The sequence below is a fragment of the Cimex lectularius genome, unplaced genomic scaffold (genome assembly GCF_000648675.2).
Source record: "Cimex lectularius strain Harlan isolate CLEC.00 unplaced genomic scaffold, Clec_2.1 scaffold20, whole genome shotgun sequence".
NCBI lineage: Eukaryota > Metazoa > Arthropoda > Insecta > Hemiptera > Cimicidae > Cimex > Cimex lectularius.
In genome coordinates, this window is record NW_019392641.1 from 2176094 (window position 1) to 2194800 (window position 18707).

An 18707-nucleotide genomic window follows, 5' to 3' on the forward strand; every position below is an offset into this window, starting at 1 on the left:
ACTTTTTTCCACATCCTACATGTATTTGTTAAATTTAAACAATGTTTGCAAATCCCAGGTCCTGAAGATGATCTCAATAAAGATCGAAACGTTGGCACCATAAAGAAAATGTTTTTCTGAAACCTACGTCATACCAGATCGCATCTCACGATTTCCGAATAATTATACTTATAAATTTTAATGTTAAATTTATATTTTTCCATGGGTGATGTATCTAGTACAGTCGTTTCCTGTCACTTTGGTCCGTCAGGCTTGTTTCAGCTTTCTGCCAACTCGCAGCACCGCAGATGGTAAAATGCCTTTTACAGACCAAACCAGAGGGGATAGGCAGGCAAAAAATATTGGAAACGACCAAACATTATTAAATTTGATTTTTCAAATTTACAAAGAGAAAATAAGCATCCTGAAATTAATTAAGAAAGAAAAACTATGTTCATCCTAAACTAGATTTAGAAATTGAAAAAGTTACATATTTAATAGTGTGGTATAGTGCAATAGTAGTCCGAAGAAAAGTTTTTAAAAATGATTCTCTTTTTTTTTTCTCTCACAGCAATAAAACCGACTTGTAACATCAAATCTGCCTAATGTCTTTCTTGGTGAATACTTGTATCGGGGTTTTATTTTTTAATTTATGTTTATTGTTTACAATTACTTAAAAAATTGCCTCCAGTAATATATTATAAAATTTGTTGAGCTTGAAGATAAGTGAAAGGTTGTAAATTGTGAAATAATTTTCCCCAGATGAGTTTGTATTGTAGTTTTATTGATAAATTGTACAAAATACAAATGCTAGTCTTTTCACATGAATGGAATGAAAATTTGTTTAAACGTACATAAACTTCAATTGGCTTATCAGTTAAACATCGTTCAAAATATTTTTGTATAAAATAAATAATAATAAAGTTATAATGATGTTTTTCCTTTACACATTTATTTTGGTATGTATAACCGACCATACAAAATATTTGTAACTATAATAAACTTTTTTTCAATTTTGGTTAGAAAGCATTTCATATATTTATAGCAGCATATTCGGACCAATTCCGGCCTTACATTACAAACACAACAGAACTATTATTAACATTTATAAATAAATAAATACATCACACTGAGGGGCAAACACTTATTTTCTGTCTATTATTATTGTTTTCTCTTGTTTAGGCACTTTTGACAAAAATGTTTTCACATCTATGAGCTATTTGGGCCTTTTAACAATCCACGCCATTAAATTGAGTCCTTTTTTCTTTAAATCAAATTTACTTTTATGTTCAAACTTACAAACGATTGTCTGTTTCATGTTTATATTACATACTAACACAATATTTAAATAAAAAAGAACAGAAATGTACAAAAGTATAAAACGAAAATAAATGGCACTTACTTTTTAAACTTCAATTATAAATACATAAAATTAAATAATTTGAAGAAAAAAAAAAGAAGAAAATAATACACTTATTTACAATTGTAACGTCAGACTTCTAATTAAAGGAAAAACAAAATGAGATCTAATATACAAAGAAAGTATCAGACTTATCAATTATGACATAAAATTCAACTTCATGAAAAGTATCTTTTCAGTCACCAAACGTAATAAGTTCAATAGATATGTTTGACTTTTAAGTTCTTGTTCTTTGGTCAATCGGTGATTTTGATTTTTTATTTCAGCATTTTCATGATTGGGAAATGATTACTTGACATTGGTTTAAATATAAAAGTACAAAAACAGGGTGAGGATGGGGAAATAAATGGTTGTATTTTAAAATTAATCAACATTGGAATTCGGATGCTGTGATGGCGTTGAGATCTTTCATGAGGCCTTCGAGATTTGCCATCTCCTGGTTAAGTTCCTCAGTGCTATATGATGCCTGTAAAAAAATTAATTTTAAAATGCTCATTTACAAAATAAATGTTTCATTCAAGAAGTACCTGTATTCTTGGAAGTTCGTCGGATGACAGTTTGGCTTTTGGGATGGGGGATGTTGATGTTCCTCCTGCGTACACTGACTTCTTAAAAGGACTTGAACCCTGTGCTCGTACAGTGACTAAAAACAAACATCAAACAACCATATTTCCACTAAAAAACCAGCTATATTTTAAAAACGTAGGCTAGAAATTGTTAAAATTTTGACTTGTATGAATATCAATATACAAGCATGTTGGAAAAGAACCACAAAGTTGTTGATATTTAAATTTACAAATATATAAAATTTAATTCAGCCAGTATCTTAGATTTTTTTAATTTTTCTACTGTTGCACTAAAGTTAGAGAAACAGTATATCAATTATGAAATTTACTATTATATAAAATACAGTCAGTCCTACTGCCTGAGTAATATTTTTCTTAGCCGATATCTTCAGTGAGTATTAAACGCTATTATGAAACAAAACCACCACTGAAGGTAGCAAAAAGCTGAAACATGTTCGGCAGACCAAAAGTGGTCAGATATGATCAAGCTATGGATTAATATTTTATATTGTTACATAACATAAACAGGGTATCGGGCTAGGCCTTGTCCCGTCAGAAACAAAAAGGGGACATTCGACCATCCAAGAAAAAAGAATTTTTGTACTTGGACTTTGGAAGATTGGATCTGGTGGAATTATTTGGTGACGAGAGGGATTTCAAGATTCTGTACAAAAGAAGCCGTTGATCTTTTTTTCAGTTTTTTTACACAATTATTTGTTTAAAATATAGAAAAAAAATTAAATTTTTCTATTTCTAAATACATGAAGTGTTTTGCTTTTTGTGGCGATTAAAATATTTTTTTGTAAAATACAAATTTTTTAAATAGAGCTTATGTATCATTCAATTAAAACATTATTTAATTAATTTTTAAAAAAATACATTACAAATTTTGGTAGGTGAGCATGTATTTTTGTTAACACTTAAAAGTAGCTAAATTTATATTTAGTGTTAAAAAGATCATTTTTCCTCATGTTTCTCTTCATTTTCATAATGATAACACATTTTTGCAAATATCCAATTTGTTTTTCATTAACTAACTAGAAACTAAAAATTTTTTTTACTTATATGTTTTTGCTGGGGAGTTGTCGGAGCTGACTGCGGAGGAGGTGCAGGGACACTGAAACTTTTTAATGGGTGCCCTTGAAGCCGTTTTGCATTTTCACTTGTTCTGGAAAATATTGTTGTTATTTTGGGAAAGAAAAACTAAATAAAATTGAATCCATACCCATAATTAGATTGATTGTCTCTCACTCCGACATTCTGGTTTGCTGAATCGTACGTCACCGAAGTAGAGGGTTGAACAACATAAGGGCTCTCAGTGGCTGCAAAAAACAAACGTTTTCATTTATTCAAAACAAAATGTTGCGTTTTATGAAACCTGTAGGATCGATGGTAACATGGGCCCTTGAGGTGTACTGGGTCCTCGGGTAGAGTGGCCGCATCTCAGCTGGATTGATTGATGCAGACGAAGTTGGTGTCCCCCCGATTGGAGCGGCTGTTGCCACAGCTGGAAATTTTACCCAAAAAATTTTAATATTTTTAAAATATTTCGAAACGAACTGCATGTAACAACCCTTCAAACTAAAACTTAAAACAAGTTGTACTTATACAACAAATATAAACTGGGGAAATACAGAGAAGTTCTTTTTGACTTACGTTCCCTAAAGTGTGAATTATCAATCGGCAAAGTTATAAGTTTTGGTTTGGGTCCACGCCTCAATGTCGAAATCCTTTCTTCCGGCATAAGTAATGGCTGGCACTGAGATCCTGGTTTGTTAAAATGGCAAAAATAAAATAATAGAAATAAAAAGTGATATGAACTAAATAAAATGTGTGAACCTATTAAACAAAAGGTAACTTTTAACACTAATACATGAATAAACAAATAAAAAATGCAGAAACTAAATCCCTTTAAGTTTAAACAAAGAATTATAACAAGTAGGAAATGCATCTAACATTAAGCTTAAATTTGCCTGTAATACAACAAATATACTGACCCCCATTGTAGAAAATTAAATTAGAATGATGTATAAAATTACAATTTATTTGTAAGGCTTCATTAATCCTATGAATGAGGTACAGGGGAAAAAACAGAAATGTGCATTTAAAATATAAAAATTGTAAATGAAACGATGAGTTCACTTGGGTCCTTATGATGCCATGTACGAAAATTGTAAAGCCAGATAGTTCAGAAACTACTAGTTTGACCTTTACTTGATATTTCTTTAGCAAAATACCTATCGCTTAAAAAAAAGCTTTCATCCTTTAAATAATGTCCAAGTTGAGTAAAAATTAAATCGATGATAATATACCAGTGAGAATATTTTTATGAGTATAAACCAACCAAATTTTTGTAGGGCAAAACATCCTTATAAATTAAGTCAGTATAAAAAAATTTACAATCTTAAAAATCCATTACATTGCAATTGTATAACTTTTCTGCACCCACTAAGTTAATAACAGCAGTAGAATTAGATGTTAAAATTAGAAGAGACATGAGTTTAAAATTAATTGAAATTTTACTCTGGTATTCCAATATTGTTCTTGTTTTGTTAACTTCACAAAATGTATACCTATATAAGACGCCTGGTAGTCGCGATGAATGGACTGATCTTGATGTTTTTCCAATGTGCCACTTCTTGGAGGAGTCGAATCTCCATTGCATTTTGGTAGAGTTCCACCGCCAACATTACTGCTGATACCATCTTGGTTCTTGTCAAGGTTTTTGAGCTCCATTTGGTCATGATGTATCCAGAGATCAGGTGGTTTTATGTTGCTGGCTCCTGCCTTTCCACCTTTTGGATACCTTGACAAATTAAATACATTTTTTTTTTTTTTTTAATAGATTTAGACCGAGTCAGCTAATCTATTTCGACATTTTTTAAAAATTACAGACTTGAAAAGTAAAATTTTTGATTTTCACACACCCTTTTTTGCTGCGATCGGGGGTTGTGGGGTTTGACTTTCGACAACAAAGGAACACAACAGAGATTGCGATCAAAGTGATGAGAACTGATGATGCTACTATAACTATGTACATTAAGGTAGTATTACTAAGGCCCTTTCCTGTAAAGAAAGTTCAATAAAAATAATGATAAAAGAATACAACAAGAATACAACAAACAGGAAGTTAACATCAATAAATTAAATATAACTCACCTTTGTTTAAATTTCCAACCTCTGCTATAGCACCAAAAGCTAATACAAAGATATCAGGATAATATTCAATTCAAAAAGGATAAGAAAGCAATACAACAAAGTCATTAAGCTTAAACTTCAAACTTTCATATTTAGTAGACTTAATAAGATTATGCATATCAGAGAAGATCAGATATAAGTTTTTTAAATTAAATTTCTTTTTAAAAAGAAATTACCAGAGGCTGGTGTTGTTATTGAAACTACCGGAGAGCTGATAGAGAATCCTTTTTTATTCCTTGCTTTGACATGGAAATAATAGGTCGTGTCTAGGGAAAGTGCTTTGATAAGGGTTGACATTTTATCACCTGGCACATGCTCGGTTACCCAGTCTCTCTCTTTTGATTGAAGGTCTGTCGTGTATGATACGACATAGCCTAAACAATTATTTTTTGAAATTATCATGGTTTCAATAAAAAATCCATTCTAATCATACTTGTTATGTGGCCGTTCGGGATTTTGGGTGGCTGCCAGGAAAGACTGACAGTACCGGGCGAATTCTGGTTCACAACAGTCACATCCCTTGGAGGAGAGCCAGGGGCAGATTCCCATGTTGTGTTTGCAACCGTCATGCTCCAAGGGCTGTCTCTACGACCCTGTTTGACAAGAAAAATATCTCAATCTTACTTCAATAATTGTGAAAAGATGGTTCTGTAAAAATGTTAAAACTTCAACTCAAGCTAATTTTTTTAAAAATTAATTACAAAAATTATTAATAAATATTGATAATAATCAAATTAAATTATTTCTTGCAATGTTTTTAGATCAAAATTCCAAATGTGTTGGTACTTTTTAAAAAAATATAATTCATACTCAAAATAAAAAGATACAAAGTAGACCCCTAATTAGGCTGTAACAAATTAAAAAAAAATAAACGTACTCACATTTACTACTTTAACAACAAATTCATATTGTGTAAATGGCTTCAAATCGTCGATCATGTAGTTGAGGACTGTTGAATTGTGAAATCTGTATCTTGTATTTAACGAAGAGGGGTGAAACTGGTTGTATCGAACAACGTAGTATCTCCCATCATTTACTACCTAAAATTAAAACAATTTCAAATCAATAATTCAGATGTGATAATATTGTAAAACAAATTTAAATTTTTAATATATTTAAAGAACAGTTTAAAAGTCAAGGTTAATTTATATTAAGAGATAAATTTATAAAATAATTTTGTCAAAAAAAAGAAAATTTTCTGCAATTCAATTCAGAATTAAAAATTTTCAATTTATTCAATTCAATAAAAAAATTTCAATTGAAGCTTTTATAATAAATGTTGTTATTGAGTGTGCTACCTGATCTGGGGCTAATGTCGTGTCTGTCCAGAAGAGAACGACTGATGTTGATGACACAACAGTGGCTTTGAGCCCAATCGGCGGAAGGAGAGGAGTTATTGGCTCTGCGATATTTTCTAATTTGGTCCGAACGTTCTCATAAGCCAATGGTCCATCACCCCTTTCATTTCTAGCCCGTAACGAGATTACATATTCAGAGTTAGGTTCTGAGAAAAGTAAAATGTTTGAAAAACAGAATTTTGTGGTACTGCGATTTTTTCAGGGAATAAATACTAACCAAGATTTTTTATTACATAATGCCTCTGTTTTCCATCGAGTTTTTCAACATAGTCATCCGGTATACCTTTACCCCATGTTATTATATATTCACGAACAAGAATGTTTGTATTTTTTGGAGGTGACCAAACTACTGTTATCGAATCTCCATTTGCTTTCGCTAAAAATATAAAAATTCTTTTTAGTTTACCACAGCATTACACAATGTAAATAAATAACCACCAAAAATAATAGCCTTTTTTGTTGGCCCTAGTTTCTGCTCAACATTTTGAGAAAAGAGTATAACAAATACACACCAAATAGAAAGAGGGAGCAAGAGAAACATCTAAAGAAAAGACTTTACAATTAGCATTATTTCAGTTTTTTCTTTAATGCAAGGCTTGGAAGACTCTAAATCAATCATCTAGACACTTTAGATGTGGTATGTTCGTAATAAATTGCAAATGTTTTAAAGCAATAATTAATTGTTTGTGAGAGAAAATCTTGTCTCACAATCAATTAATTCTTCTTATATGTTTTCAAGAGTAAGAAATAAATTAACAAAATCCCAAAAGGCATATTTAAACCAGCACTCACATGGCAAAAATTATCCATATTCGCCTCACAACAAGGGAAGGGGGCATTTATAGAGGAGTAATAAATATTTAATGGAAATAAAACAATCTAGTATGGGTATTAGCCCATTTTCCAGGAGAGAATAGACCACCCTTCAGTAGTAAATTACTATTACTTCCTGAAAAGATGACAATTTTCTGATCAATTTATCAAGATGGATTTTTTTTAGTGTGAATTTGATGAACGTCTTCAGCATGGAGGGTCCTACAAGTTAAGTTATGTCAAAAGAAACGTGTACTTTCGAGAGGCTACTGCACCTAAAGTTTAAAGGTTATACCATTGTGTAGATCTATTTAGTGACTATCTAAAAATAACTCATACTTCCCCACACTTCACCTTAGCACCTCAATTTTGCCCGTGCTGCGCTGGTGCCATTTACTCTTACACGTGAGATACCACCAAACCAAAAGATGAATTTGGACAAAATAAGCTTTATTTATCTGCTTAGAGTATTAGCTAATGTTTAATAGTGAAAATAGTATATATGAATTATAAATCAACTTTTTACACCAAGAGGTGAAAATATCAAAACTAAAAAAAATGAATGATTGTAACAATTAAATTAAATCCAATTTGCGACCAACCAAAGGCACTTTTAGATGCAGAGTGATTATGCCTCTATCGATTGAGGAAGAAAGAGGCCAAAGAAAATGTATCCATCTCAAACCAGCTTGGCCAAATTGATCAGCATAGTATTGTGCATGTAAGGATACATTTCTAGATTATTAAAATATTTGAAATTAACTTTTTTACTCTTGTATGCAACCCATAATAGTTTGTTTAAACAAAAGTGTAAAAACCCCAACTGTTAATTTATTGTTCTTAAATTTCCTTAAAATGACAACAAATCACCTTTTAAATCAGATGGTTTATCAGGAACTGTCGTTTCATCAAGGTCTTTTTCGTAAGTCTCAATCGTGTACCAATCTGTAGGGGGTCCAGTTCCATTGACATTAATAGCCCAAATCCTTACTTGATATATCTGTATTCAAAAATTGTAAATATTAAACTCCTTTAATACAGTTAACATTTTTTTTTTTTTTAATAAACTTACGCTGCTTTTGTCAAGTCCAGTCAGCACATGAACTCTCTTGTTACCAGCTGTGGTTACAGTTTCAGAACGGCCTCTACGATCGCGCATTCTGTATCGTAGCTTGTAACCTGTGATTACACCGTTGCACCCCTCAGGTGATGGTGGATCCCACCGCACCGTTAAACTCTGATGTAAGTAAAATTAATAAGTGATACAAGTTCATAAGAAATCATTTTATTCGACTTACTGAAGAGCTGGTTGCTTCAACGGTAACATTCGTAGGAGGTTCAGAAGGTACGTCAGAAAGAGTCTTGACTGTAATCTCATCAGAGTTTATGCCCGGTCCGTAGTGGTTGTAAGCCACAACCCATACAAAATATTCTGTGAATTTTTTCAAACCTGTCAAAGTATAAAATGTGTCTTCCGTTTCAATGTGGTGTTCCTCTGAAGAATCATACTAAACAAAAATTTAAAGAAAACTGTAAAATGAAAATCATACTAATGAACTTACAAATGAAAAATGTAGTTTGGTTATTACCATCATATTGGTTTGCCTATTCTTTTAGTGCCAGATAACTAGTAAGGATAGACAGACAAAAATGATCGGTAACGATCAAATTATAGGGTTATCACCCACAAACCACATAGAGAAATATCACAATTTGAGTGTTTAATATTAAATCAACTATTTTGCAAATATATATTGCCTCATTGAATATTTAATATATTTTCAATATTTATAAATCACTTATTCAAATAATACTGGGTTGCTTCACATAATAAAAGATCAAAAATATGGGGAAAAGACTAGTTTGATCTTTTTATTATTATTATTTTTTTTTTTATTATATGTACAAAGAAGCTATTAATTCGTTTTTAAATACACCAATAGCAATAAAGTCCTTCAAAATTATTTTAAACAAAAGTTTAGTATATTAACATTAGACAGTTTTTACAATTACTATTTTCAAATACTCCACCATGCAAAATGAGGGAATGGTGTGTACATATGAAAGAAAGTATTTAATAGTGAATTGGAGCCAATAAAATAAAAATTAACAAAACAAGGGAAAAAATAATGAGTGTTTGGATCTATCAACTGATTGTGTTGGGGCTGAAATGACCTAGCTGTCAACCACTGAAGCCCAACCTCGGCTGGACAGATAAGATCAAGGTATGACCCCGAACTGCCAACTCCGAGGGTGGGTAATTCTCAAGGCTCGCCCTTAATTAATTATACATTATAAAAGCTGTAATCACTGGTGGACTGCGAAAAGTCATAGGCTCAACTATGAACATGAGTGTATGTATTTACATGCATGTGCAGATTTGAGCTTATATAAATCAGTTATCAGTAATTACTATTTTTTGTAATTATAACTTTTTCTTTTCCTTCTTATTTTTCATTTTGGAGAATCTTAATTTTGTTATCTTTCGGCCAGTTACAGAAGTTACCTTCTTAAACTGGCCTGAAAACTACACTTTATTTTTAACTGTTTGGTATGCAATACAAATGCAGAGCAAAATAAATTGGAGCGTATACATTTAAGATAATATTGGAGAGAGAAAAAATCAAACATACCTCATAATAATAAAGTTTATACTTGTCTATCTTTCCATTTGTTATATGTGGTTCTGACCAAGAGACTCTAAGTTCTGTAGTGGATGAAATTGCATGAACATTTAAAGGAGGGCTTGGTACTCCTCTTAACTCTGGCGCCGTTATGACCAGATGGCCGCGGCTTGTCTCGCCAAGACCTGCTGTAGTGATTGCCGCGATTCTAAAAATGTACGTTGTATTGGGACTGAGCCCTGAGATATTTGTCTCTTCCAGATTAGATCTCGATGTGTTTACGACACGTTCCCTGGAAACAAGAAAAAAAAAAGTTATAAATTTCTTGATCATGTGAAAATGTTTAAATGGGCATACCTGTTTGAATCTTGCTCCTTGTAAAAAATGCTATAGCCAAGAATTTCACCTTGAATTGAAGCCGGCGACTTCCATTTAAGAGTAACCATCTTGGGCCTCACTGCGATCTCCTCTACTTCTTTTGGAGGACCGGTTTGTGACCTAATGCTCTCTAAAGAAGACCAAGGAATGGAAGGTTTGCTAGAGTTTGTTACTGTTTGCCAATGAATGTTAAAAGGTGGAGCATTTCATGATTTGGAAAGAGGATGGCAAAAAGGAAACAGAAACAAAAAAAATTAAAAACTAAACAATAAAATGAACAAAATAAAACAGTAAAAAATAAATAAAGGCAAAAATATTCAATTGTGTAAAAAAATTAAAATAAAATAAAAAAATAACAGAAAAAACAAGATGTTTTTATTATTTTGGTTAAAATCTATCAGGGGAGTCACTATCATTAAATACACCACTAAAAATAAATACATTACCAGTGCTGGTCACAGTCAAAAGGGCAGCAGCTTGAATATTGCCAGCTGAATTAGATGCAAGGCACTGAAAAATGCCATAATCTGATTCCATCACCCCCAGAATACGCAAGTTGTTTCTTAAATTAGAATAAATAAATATATTTATTATTGTAATTATAATGTTTTATTAGCATCATAGAATTTTAATTCCATCAAACCACATTGTGGATTTAACTTTAAACAAGCTATGAGAAATATATAGATCGTTTGTTTATCATTAGCTCGTTTAATGTAAAAAATGTTATCAATAAATTAACTAGAACTACTAAGAGACGAAATCAATGAAAATAGAATGAAATAACAAAATAACAGTGTAAGAAGGTTTGTGCAATTTTTATAAGAAATTTCAATTTTTTTTCTTACCCATTCACCACTTGAAGGTATAAGCTAGAGTTGGCGACATGATCACCGTTTTTAAGCCAATAGACTTTCGGCTCAGGCTTGGCATAAACTTTGCATTCGAGTTCAATGTCAGAATTAACACTTGCAATGATTGATGATGGATGTTTTACAAATCTTGGGGCAACTGTAACATAAAATATTAAAATTAATCAATTTTATATTTTATAAAATATATTTCACTTTGATGAATATTACCATGAATGGATAGAGTTGCTTGCGTATCAACTGAATCCACACTGTTCCCTGCCCTGCACTGATAATGGCCTGCATCAGATTCCCTCACATTTGTAATTTGCAAAGCTCCAGTACCAACTTTCTCATACCGACTGTCTAGATCACTGGAAAAAAAAGAAAGAAAGAAAGTGATTTATTAATTTTATTAAATTAATAAAAACAAATATGGAAGTGCTATATTACGCCATATCAACTTTAATGCCGTCTTTCAGCCAATCGATCCATGGTCTTGGATTACCGTTGGCTGCACAGTCAAGAGTTATAGTGTCACCTTCAAACCCAACTGTTTCATTTGGTTCAGCAATAAATTCAGGGCTTGTTTTCCTTGACGAACCCTCTGAAAAATTTACAACTTCTTGTTAAACAATTTTGTATACATTAGTGGCAAAGTAAATTGTAAAAGTAGGTTGTGTAAGTTTTGTTTTCATGTGATTATACCTTTGGCAGTTAACAGATTATGATTCACACCACAATATAGTGATCATTTTAATAGGTTTGAGAAATGTTATTTTCAATATGTCAACTAAATTCAAAATTAGTATACATATAATGTAAAATATGTAGTTGTTTATAAACTCTCCAAAGCGACGAAGAGGGGAGCTGGGAAAAAAAGGTTGTTGAGTTCATTATTCTCGCCACTTCCAGAAAATAAAAAGGAAAAACAACTAAATAAAGAAAAAAGAACACTTAATAAAATGTTTAAGTAGGCAGACAGCCATGACTTTATAATTGTGTATGCCCTTAAAAGTACAAATATTAGTATGTAATAAAATTATCCTAATTATAAAAATACATAATAATATTAAATTTCTTATATCATCTGATGGAAAGCAACGAAGAAGAAAATTAATTAACTACAATGAAATTCACTAATATCTCTATGAAATCAGAACATTATTTAACAAATGTGTATTCATTTGGGTTCCTAGTCATGTCGGCATTTCTGGAAATGAAAAAGCTGATCAACAGGCAAAGAACGCTGCAAACCATCCAAAAAGAACAGATCAATTTCCTCTCCACCCAGATGATATAGTCGTTTATGTTAAAAACATTATCAAACGAAAGTGGGTGGCAAGATGGAATGTCTGTAGAGATAGTATGAAAGAAATTAAGCCAGTTGTACATAAATGGCCAACTGAGGAACTTGAAAGAAAAGAACTTGTCATTCTCTCTAGATTGCGAATAGGTCACATCAGGCTAATCCATAATAGGCTTTTAATAGGCAACAACCTTCTAACTTGTCCTTGATGTATGTGAAGTGGACAATGTATTCTGACAGTAAAACACATTTTGGTCGACTTTAGGCAAAAAAGCTCAACCTTTCGAGTGATTTACAGGAGTTACTGGGTCCCCAGTGTTCCTTTCGAAGAGCACTTTTCAGCTTTCTCAAATTTATTGGAATTTATAATGAGATTTAGGCCCTTTCCCAAACTGTTATACCATTGAATGTTTGCCTGCTAATGTTTGAATGAGAGTTGTGCGTGCAAGATTTCTTTCTTTTTTCAGAAATTTTTGAGGCTGCCAAAAAAAAAAATAAATAAATAAAAAGATTGTGTTATTGTTTCTTATTATTATTATGTAGTATTAGTTTATCTATCATACTTGAATGGAAGAATAAAAGGATAAGGATGAGCCTATACTAATCTGACTCCATTATTATTATTAGCCATACAAGCCTATGGAAAATGTTTAAATTATGGAACAAAAATTCAAAATTCTAATTAAAAAACAGGAATAAATTTTATATGTAATTTAAAATGAGATTTTTGCATACATTTGGCATTCCAAATTAAGAATTTTAAAAGGATAAATTAAAGCTTTGGATGGCAATAGGAAAAATTAGTTTATGAGAATGTTTGGAGTCAGGGCTTTATAACACTCAGAAGGGATATAGCTAACCTAAGATAGAAGGTTTGGATGTTAGAGCCTGAAATGACCTTAGCCGTTAAAACGTCCTTAAAAATTAATAATAATAATAATAACTACAATGAACATATCACCTTAATTTTTATAAATCTTAAAAATACTGGCTCAAGTTGTGGGGTGACTATCTCCGGACAGCTACCTTATTTCATATACCATAGTACGATACAAAACTCGATACACATTGTGTACAAGCAAAATATTTGAAGTGTTAAATGTTTAATAAATAATACTTTATACACAAAGATAGATATAAAAGAAACGTTTATTTCAAAACAAGAATTGTACCAAGATCTTGTGAAACAGTGAGGAAAGCCTTTTCACTTAGTCGATAACCAGCCAATCCAGAGATGTTACATTGATAGCTCCCAATATCTGATACTTGGACTTCGTCAATTTCCAACGAGCCCGAAGGCAGGACGATCATCCTCGTTTCATCTAGAACTAGTGGAAGTTGATCTTTTATCCATGTCACGGTCGGCTGTGGTTTGCTGTTGCTGTGACAGGCGAAATGAGCCGTCTGTTTTGGATAAACATTCAAACTCTGAGGCTGTTTATCTAATGAAGGCAATTCTGCAAAAAAACAAAAATGAATGATACTCTTGTGATTTTGAAAGGTACAATACCAAAAAACAGATATATCGTGAAATGTTTTAGTATGTTTATTGGGGTGGGGGTGGGGAAATAGCCTGTTTAAATATTTTAACATAAAACAAGTCAGTTATGTTTAATTTTTAATTAAATATATAATAATTATTCAAAAACTGTGTGCTACTAAAATAATAAATATTTATAATTAAATTTTTGTGTAAGTATTGATATTTGTTTTACTAGATAAAACTTACTGGCAAATGTAACTGTGGCAGTACGACTGACTATTTTACCAACCGAAATGACTTCAACAATACAAGAATATCGCTCAATTATTTCATTATTCACAAGCTCCTGTCCAACGACTTTTGAAATAACAAGAGATCCATTAGGAAGTTGAGACCTGTAAATATAAGTTTAAAAACATGAAATTTAATTAAAAAATCATACTGTAAATAATTTGTTCATACACTGAACTATGTGGGTCGCCTAAGAAATCGATTGCCTGGCCATCGTTGCTACGCCAATGTATAATAGGCTCTGCTTTAGGATCCGATGTCCCAACAATGCAATCAAGTATTGCACCGGAATCCAAAGTTACAATCACATCTTCTGGCTCTTTAATAAACCACACACTGTTGCTTTCATCTGAATAAAATATATATAATTGTAACAACAAAAATATTGTTTCTTTTCATTTTGATTAAATGGGCAACTAAAAGGCATTATGGCAAAAGTGCTGAAATGTTTATAAGGAGTGAAAGATACATATAAATTTAGAAAATACAGATGTGTGCACTAGTTGAAAGTTAGAGGATAATTGCATCACACCAGCTTAATTACACAAGGTAACTTCACATTTAACTATTTATAACTAGACTATTTAACCAAATTTCACAAAATAAGAAAATATATGTATATTTTTTTGGTTTGGTCATTTAAGATTATTTTGTTTAGCCAATCCTCACATGACTGAAGATGGCAAAATGCCACACTTGTCTGACAGACCAAAGCAACTAAGATACCACACACCCTGGTAATCACCCATTACCTCTGTCAACATTGAAACGTCTTTTTTGACTTACAAATACTTATTGAACGATAAACGCTGTAGTTTACACTTATATAACTAATCTAATTGATTGTCAATGTGGTACTCAAAATTCTGCCATCGGTCCTACACAGTACACATTCACACCAATAAATACATTTACTTTTTACACACACTAGGGAAACAAAACTCTAAGTACTGACATACAATAAAACAACCCTCCAAGAATCAGAACAGGGGACTATTATATGGGGCACATCAAGCTACCTTTATTTGCATACCAGCCAAAATTAGTCAACCTCGCACACCCTATTTTTAATCAGGAAAGGATTACAAAATCCTCCACAAAATAAGTCCTCTGAGGGCCACCCATCGACAGTGCTCTTGAGAAGCAAGAGCTGCTCACCAATCAGGTCCATTGTCCATGCTACCACTTTGATTTAATGTTTTTTAAACATAAGCATTAAAGCATTTTTAGCATCAGAGGACCAGCCTGCGAAGCAAGTCCAGTGGTTAAGACGTCCCAGCCTTGGCTTCCTCATCTGCCTTTTTTTTCACCAGGTACCTGGGCAACAACTAACATTTTGCCAAGACACTCCAGTTCATGGCATCGCTCCAACAAGAGCACAAAGAGAGGATCAGTGGAGGATCCGTCATGGACAGCACTAACTGCACTGGGAGCAACCATGAAATGGAAATTTTAATTCAGATCATGAAATTAAACTTAATTAATTAAAATAATTAATACAGTCAATTTTGACTATCAAATACATACATGGATTAGTACTTATGTGGGACTTATATAATTATATAGTCTTATGTGGGACAGAGATTTTTCTATCTCATTTCTTGTCAAACAATATACCAGAACGGGAAGAATGGGTCAAAGGTACACCTCTAAAGGCAAACTCCTACTGGTACATTGACGGCTCCAAAACTGACAAAGGCACAGGGGCTGAAGTTTCGGGATGAATCCTATGACTGAACTGATGGTAAACCTAGGTAAATATCCTACAATTTCTCAGTCAGAGAACATGTGCCAGGGAAATAAAAAGGCGAGGATTGCATTCCTTGGAGCAGATAGCCATCTTCTCTGACAGCCAGACAGCAGTAAAGGCCCTAGCCTCATGCGATTCCTGGCATAAGTCAGCGGCACTAATGACCTGACCCTGGAATGGGTCCCTGGGCATAGAGGCATCGAAAAAGTTGACATGTTGGCCATAGAGAGAGCCAACATGGACTCTCTTGGTCTTGAATCCTACTGTGGCCTAGCATCGTGCCACAAAAGAGGATATATCTCAAAATCAATCCTTAATGAGTCCAAAACTTGGTAGAACAATACCACAGGCATGAGGCACGCAAAGAGATTCATAGTCATTGCAAAATTTCCAAAGGAATTACTGGAAGGCAATCGCAGGATTCTGGTTGGCCTCCTGACAGGGCACTGACTTAAGAAAGCACATGCCCCGGATAGGAGCAGAGACAGAAGAAACACTGTGCAGATATTGCCAGGAAGAGGAGACTGCAGAATACATTTTATGTTTATGTGAAGGTTGCTGCAGGTTCTTGCAACTAGGACAGGAAAAGACACAAGCAAGCCACTAGCAAAGCTACGGACGTCGATTAACAACCTGAAGCTGGCCAGTGAGTTATAAAAACAGGAAAGAACAATAGATCTACTCAGGTCAAGATGCAGAAGGCCTTTGTGTCCGCCACTTTTATCCCTATCCCTTCTAGTCAAAATGAATGTATACTAGGAAAAAACAAAAAGTATGTCTAGGTTTAAAAAATTAGTCAATGCCAGGCTGATGGCTCAGACATTCAAACTGTGTATTTTAATATTTTTAGTGCAAACTATACGGCATATTTGAGGCTTAAATAATAATATAAATCATATTATGTAGTGTATTTAAGGATTTTTATTGCATATAAATCCTGGCTCTAGACATCACAGTAGACAATGTAATTTTTTGTTTAAATTAACGGATGGCAAAAACACAACCACTTTTTGTGATATCGCTCGAACAAATGTAAAATTTGTATAATTTCATAGGTATTCATGCCAAATTGAATTCAGTATTTTTGTATATAAAAAATCAACTGTGTAAACATACTTTCATGAGCGTCGGTTCGGGCGGCCAAAACTGATACGTAAAGCAGCAAGACGAAGCTGTGAACACATATGCACGTCGGACGGGGTATCGAAGCCAGGAGGCTTTCCAACATATTAAAGGATTATGTTTCGTTTTTTTTCAGTTGTTGGCACCGCTAATTCGGATTATCACAGAGATGAGGGGATCAACAACGGCCTCGTAACATCGCTTTTCGTATGTGTGTTCGCGTTTTGGATGGTCGGTAACACAGCTGAGCGAACGTTCCGACTCCTACGATGTCCACATTTATGAAACGGACATTGAAATCACCGCCGACTGCCAAAACTTGGTGCATTCAAAACAGATTAAACTCAACTCGAGTCGGCCATGTTTACCTATGCACTCTTCGTTCCGATACTAGGCGATAGGCGATACGAGCAACATCGAATTTCCACAGATATCTTGATACTGGCATCGATAAGATAGAACAATCGAAGAACATTATGATTTAATTTTGAGCATCTACCGTTTACACACTATGCAATTGACAGATTTAAACTACAAAGAAACATAATTTAAGAGGGAGTATTGTAATATTATATGCCTTCTACGTTGGAAGAAGCTACAACTTCCATCCATGATGCTGATCATCTGCACAAATCTTTAAATAATATTGTAGAGTGAGGTTCATGCAACATCGTAGAACTAAATGTAAATAAGTATAAAGTTGTTAGTTATAGTCTTGAACGTAACATTGTCTTTTACAATAATTCCATACAAGACATCCAATTGGACAAACAAACGAGCATTAAAAACCTTGGAATCACTCTAACATTTAACTTACATTGCACTTCAGTAATTAATAAGGATAATCAAATTTTAGATTTCATACATAAAACTACAACAAATTTTAAGGATGCGGAACAATGATTGTACTGTTTAAGACTACGGTCCTCTTTTAGAATACTATTCAGTAGTTTGGTTACCACATCAGAAAATAGTAATTCAATAAAAACGTACAGCGATGATTTATATGCTCTCTATGGTTTAAAATTACTAGAACATACACTGTTCAAACTTATTATATTATACGCAGAAGCGCAACCACTAAACATAAGATGACAAAATAGTGACCTGATATTTACTTACAAACTCTTTGATAATATGATTGACTGTCAACTTTTAATCAGATTACTAAATTTCCATGTTCCTCAGTGTAATACGAGACAATAAATATTTCTAAAATCTAACTACAATACAAATTTTTTACAATTTAGATTAGAACAAACTTCCTTTAAATTGTGACATTTTTTACTTTCCTTAAGTCAATAAAACTTCTTTTTTTTAAATATGGATAATAGCAATTGCGTTTGTTTATATATTTCTGTTATTTCTTTAAATTTCTTATCATTCCTTGTCACGTCTTTTTTATTTTCATACATATGTTTATTAAAACAATACTTACAACAATTTATGTTACAGAAAGATAGAAAGAATCATACTGCATTTCAGCAATAGCTATTACAGAGGGGAGTCAAAAGGAAAAATAAAGATGTATACTTAATTAATTAATATTAATAATAATAGCAAGG

At 32.6% G+C, this 18707-nt stretch overlaps 1 protein-coding gene across 2 annotated transcripts; it reads right to left on the bottom strand.

The window, feature by feature from the left end:
- Positions 1 to 742: 742 nt before the first annotated feature.
- LOC106661359 (neogenin) lies at positions 743 to 17533 on the bottom strand. 2 transcript variants are annotated; one of them, XM_014384674.2, is made up of 27 exons: positions 17137 to 17533; positions 14442 to 14619; positions 14226 to 14374; positions 13669 to 13953; positions 11641 to 11794; positions 11419 to 11561; positions 11185 to 11347; positions 10783 to 10898; positions 10316 to 10466; positions 9968 to 10250; positions 8633 to 8842; positions 8407 to 8571; positions 8205 to 8334; positions 6739 to 6897; positions 6462 to 6667; positions 6045 to 6203; positions 5597 to 5756; positions 5340 to 5537; positions 5125 to 5163; positions 4893 to 5031; positions 4539 to 4771; positions 3622 to 3732; positions 3344 to 3472; positions 3191 to 3287; positions 3027 to 3133; positions 1927 to 2042; positions 743 to 1865 (listed from the first exon to the last, which is right to left on the bottom strand). In XM_014384674.2, exons 1-27 carry the CDS (start codon positions 17246 to 17248, stop codon positions 1767 to 1769), a joined length of 4191 nt encoding a protein of 1396 aa, XP_014240160.1. In that variant the 5' UTR covers positions 17249 to 17533; the 3' UTR covers positions 743 to 1766. The 2 variants fall into 2 exon arrangements, with proteins under 2 accessions (XP_014240160.1, XP_014240159.1); XM_014384673.2 differs by having other exon boundaries at positions 10316 to 10508.
- Between the last annotated feature and the right edge of the window lie 1174 nt (positions 17534 to 18707).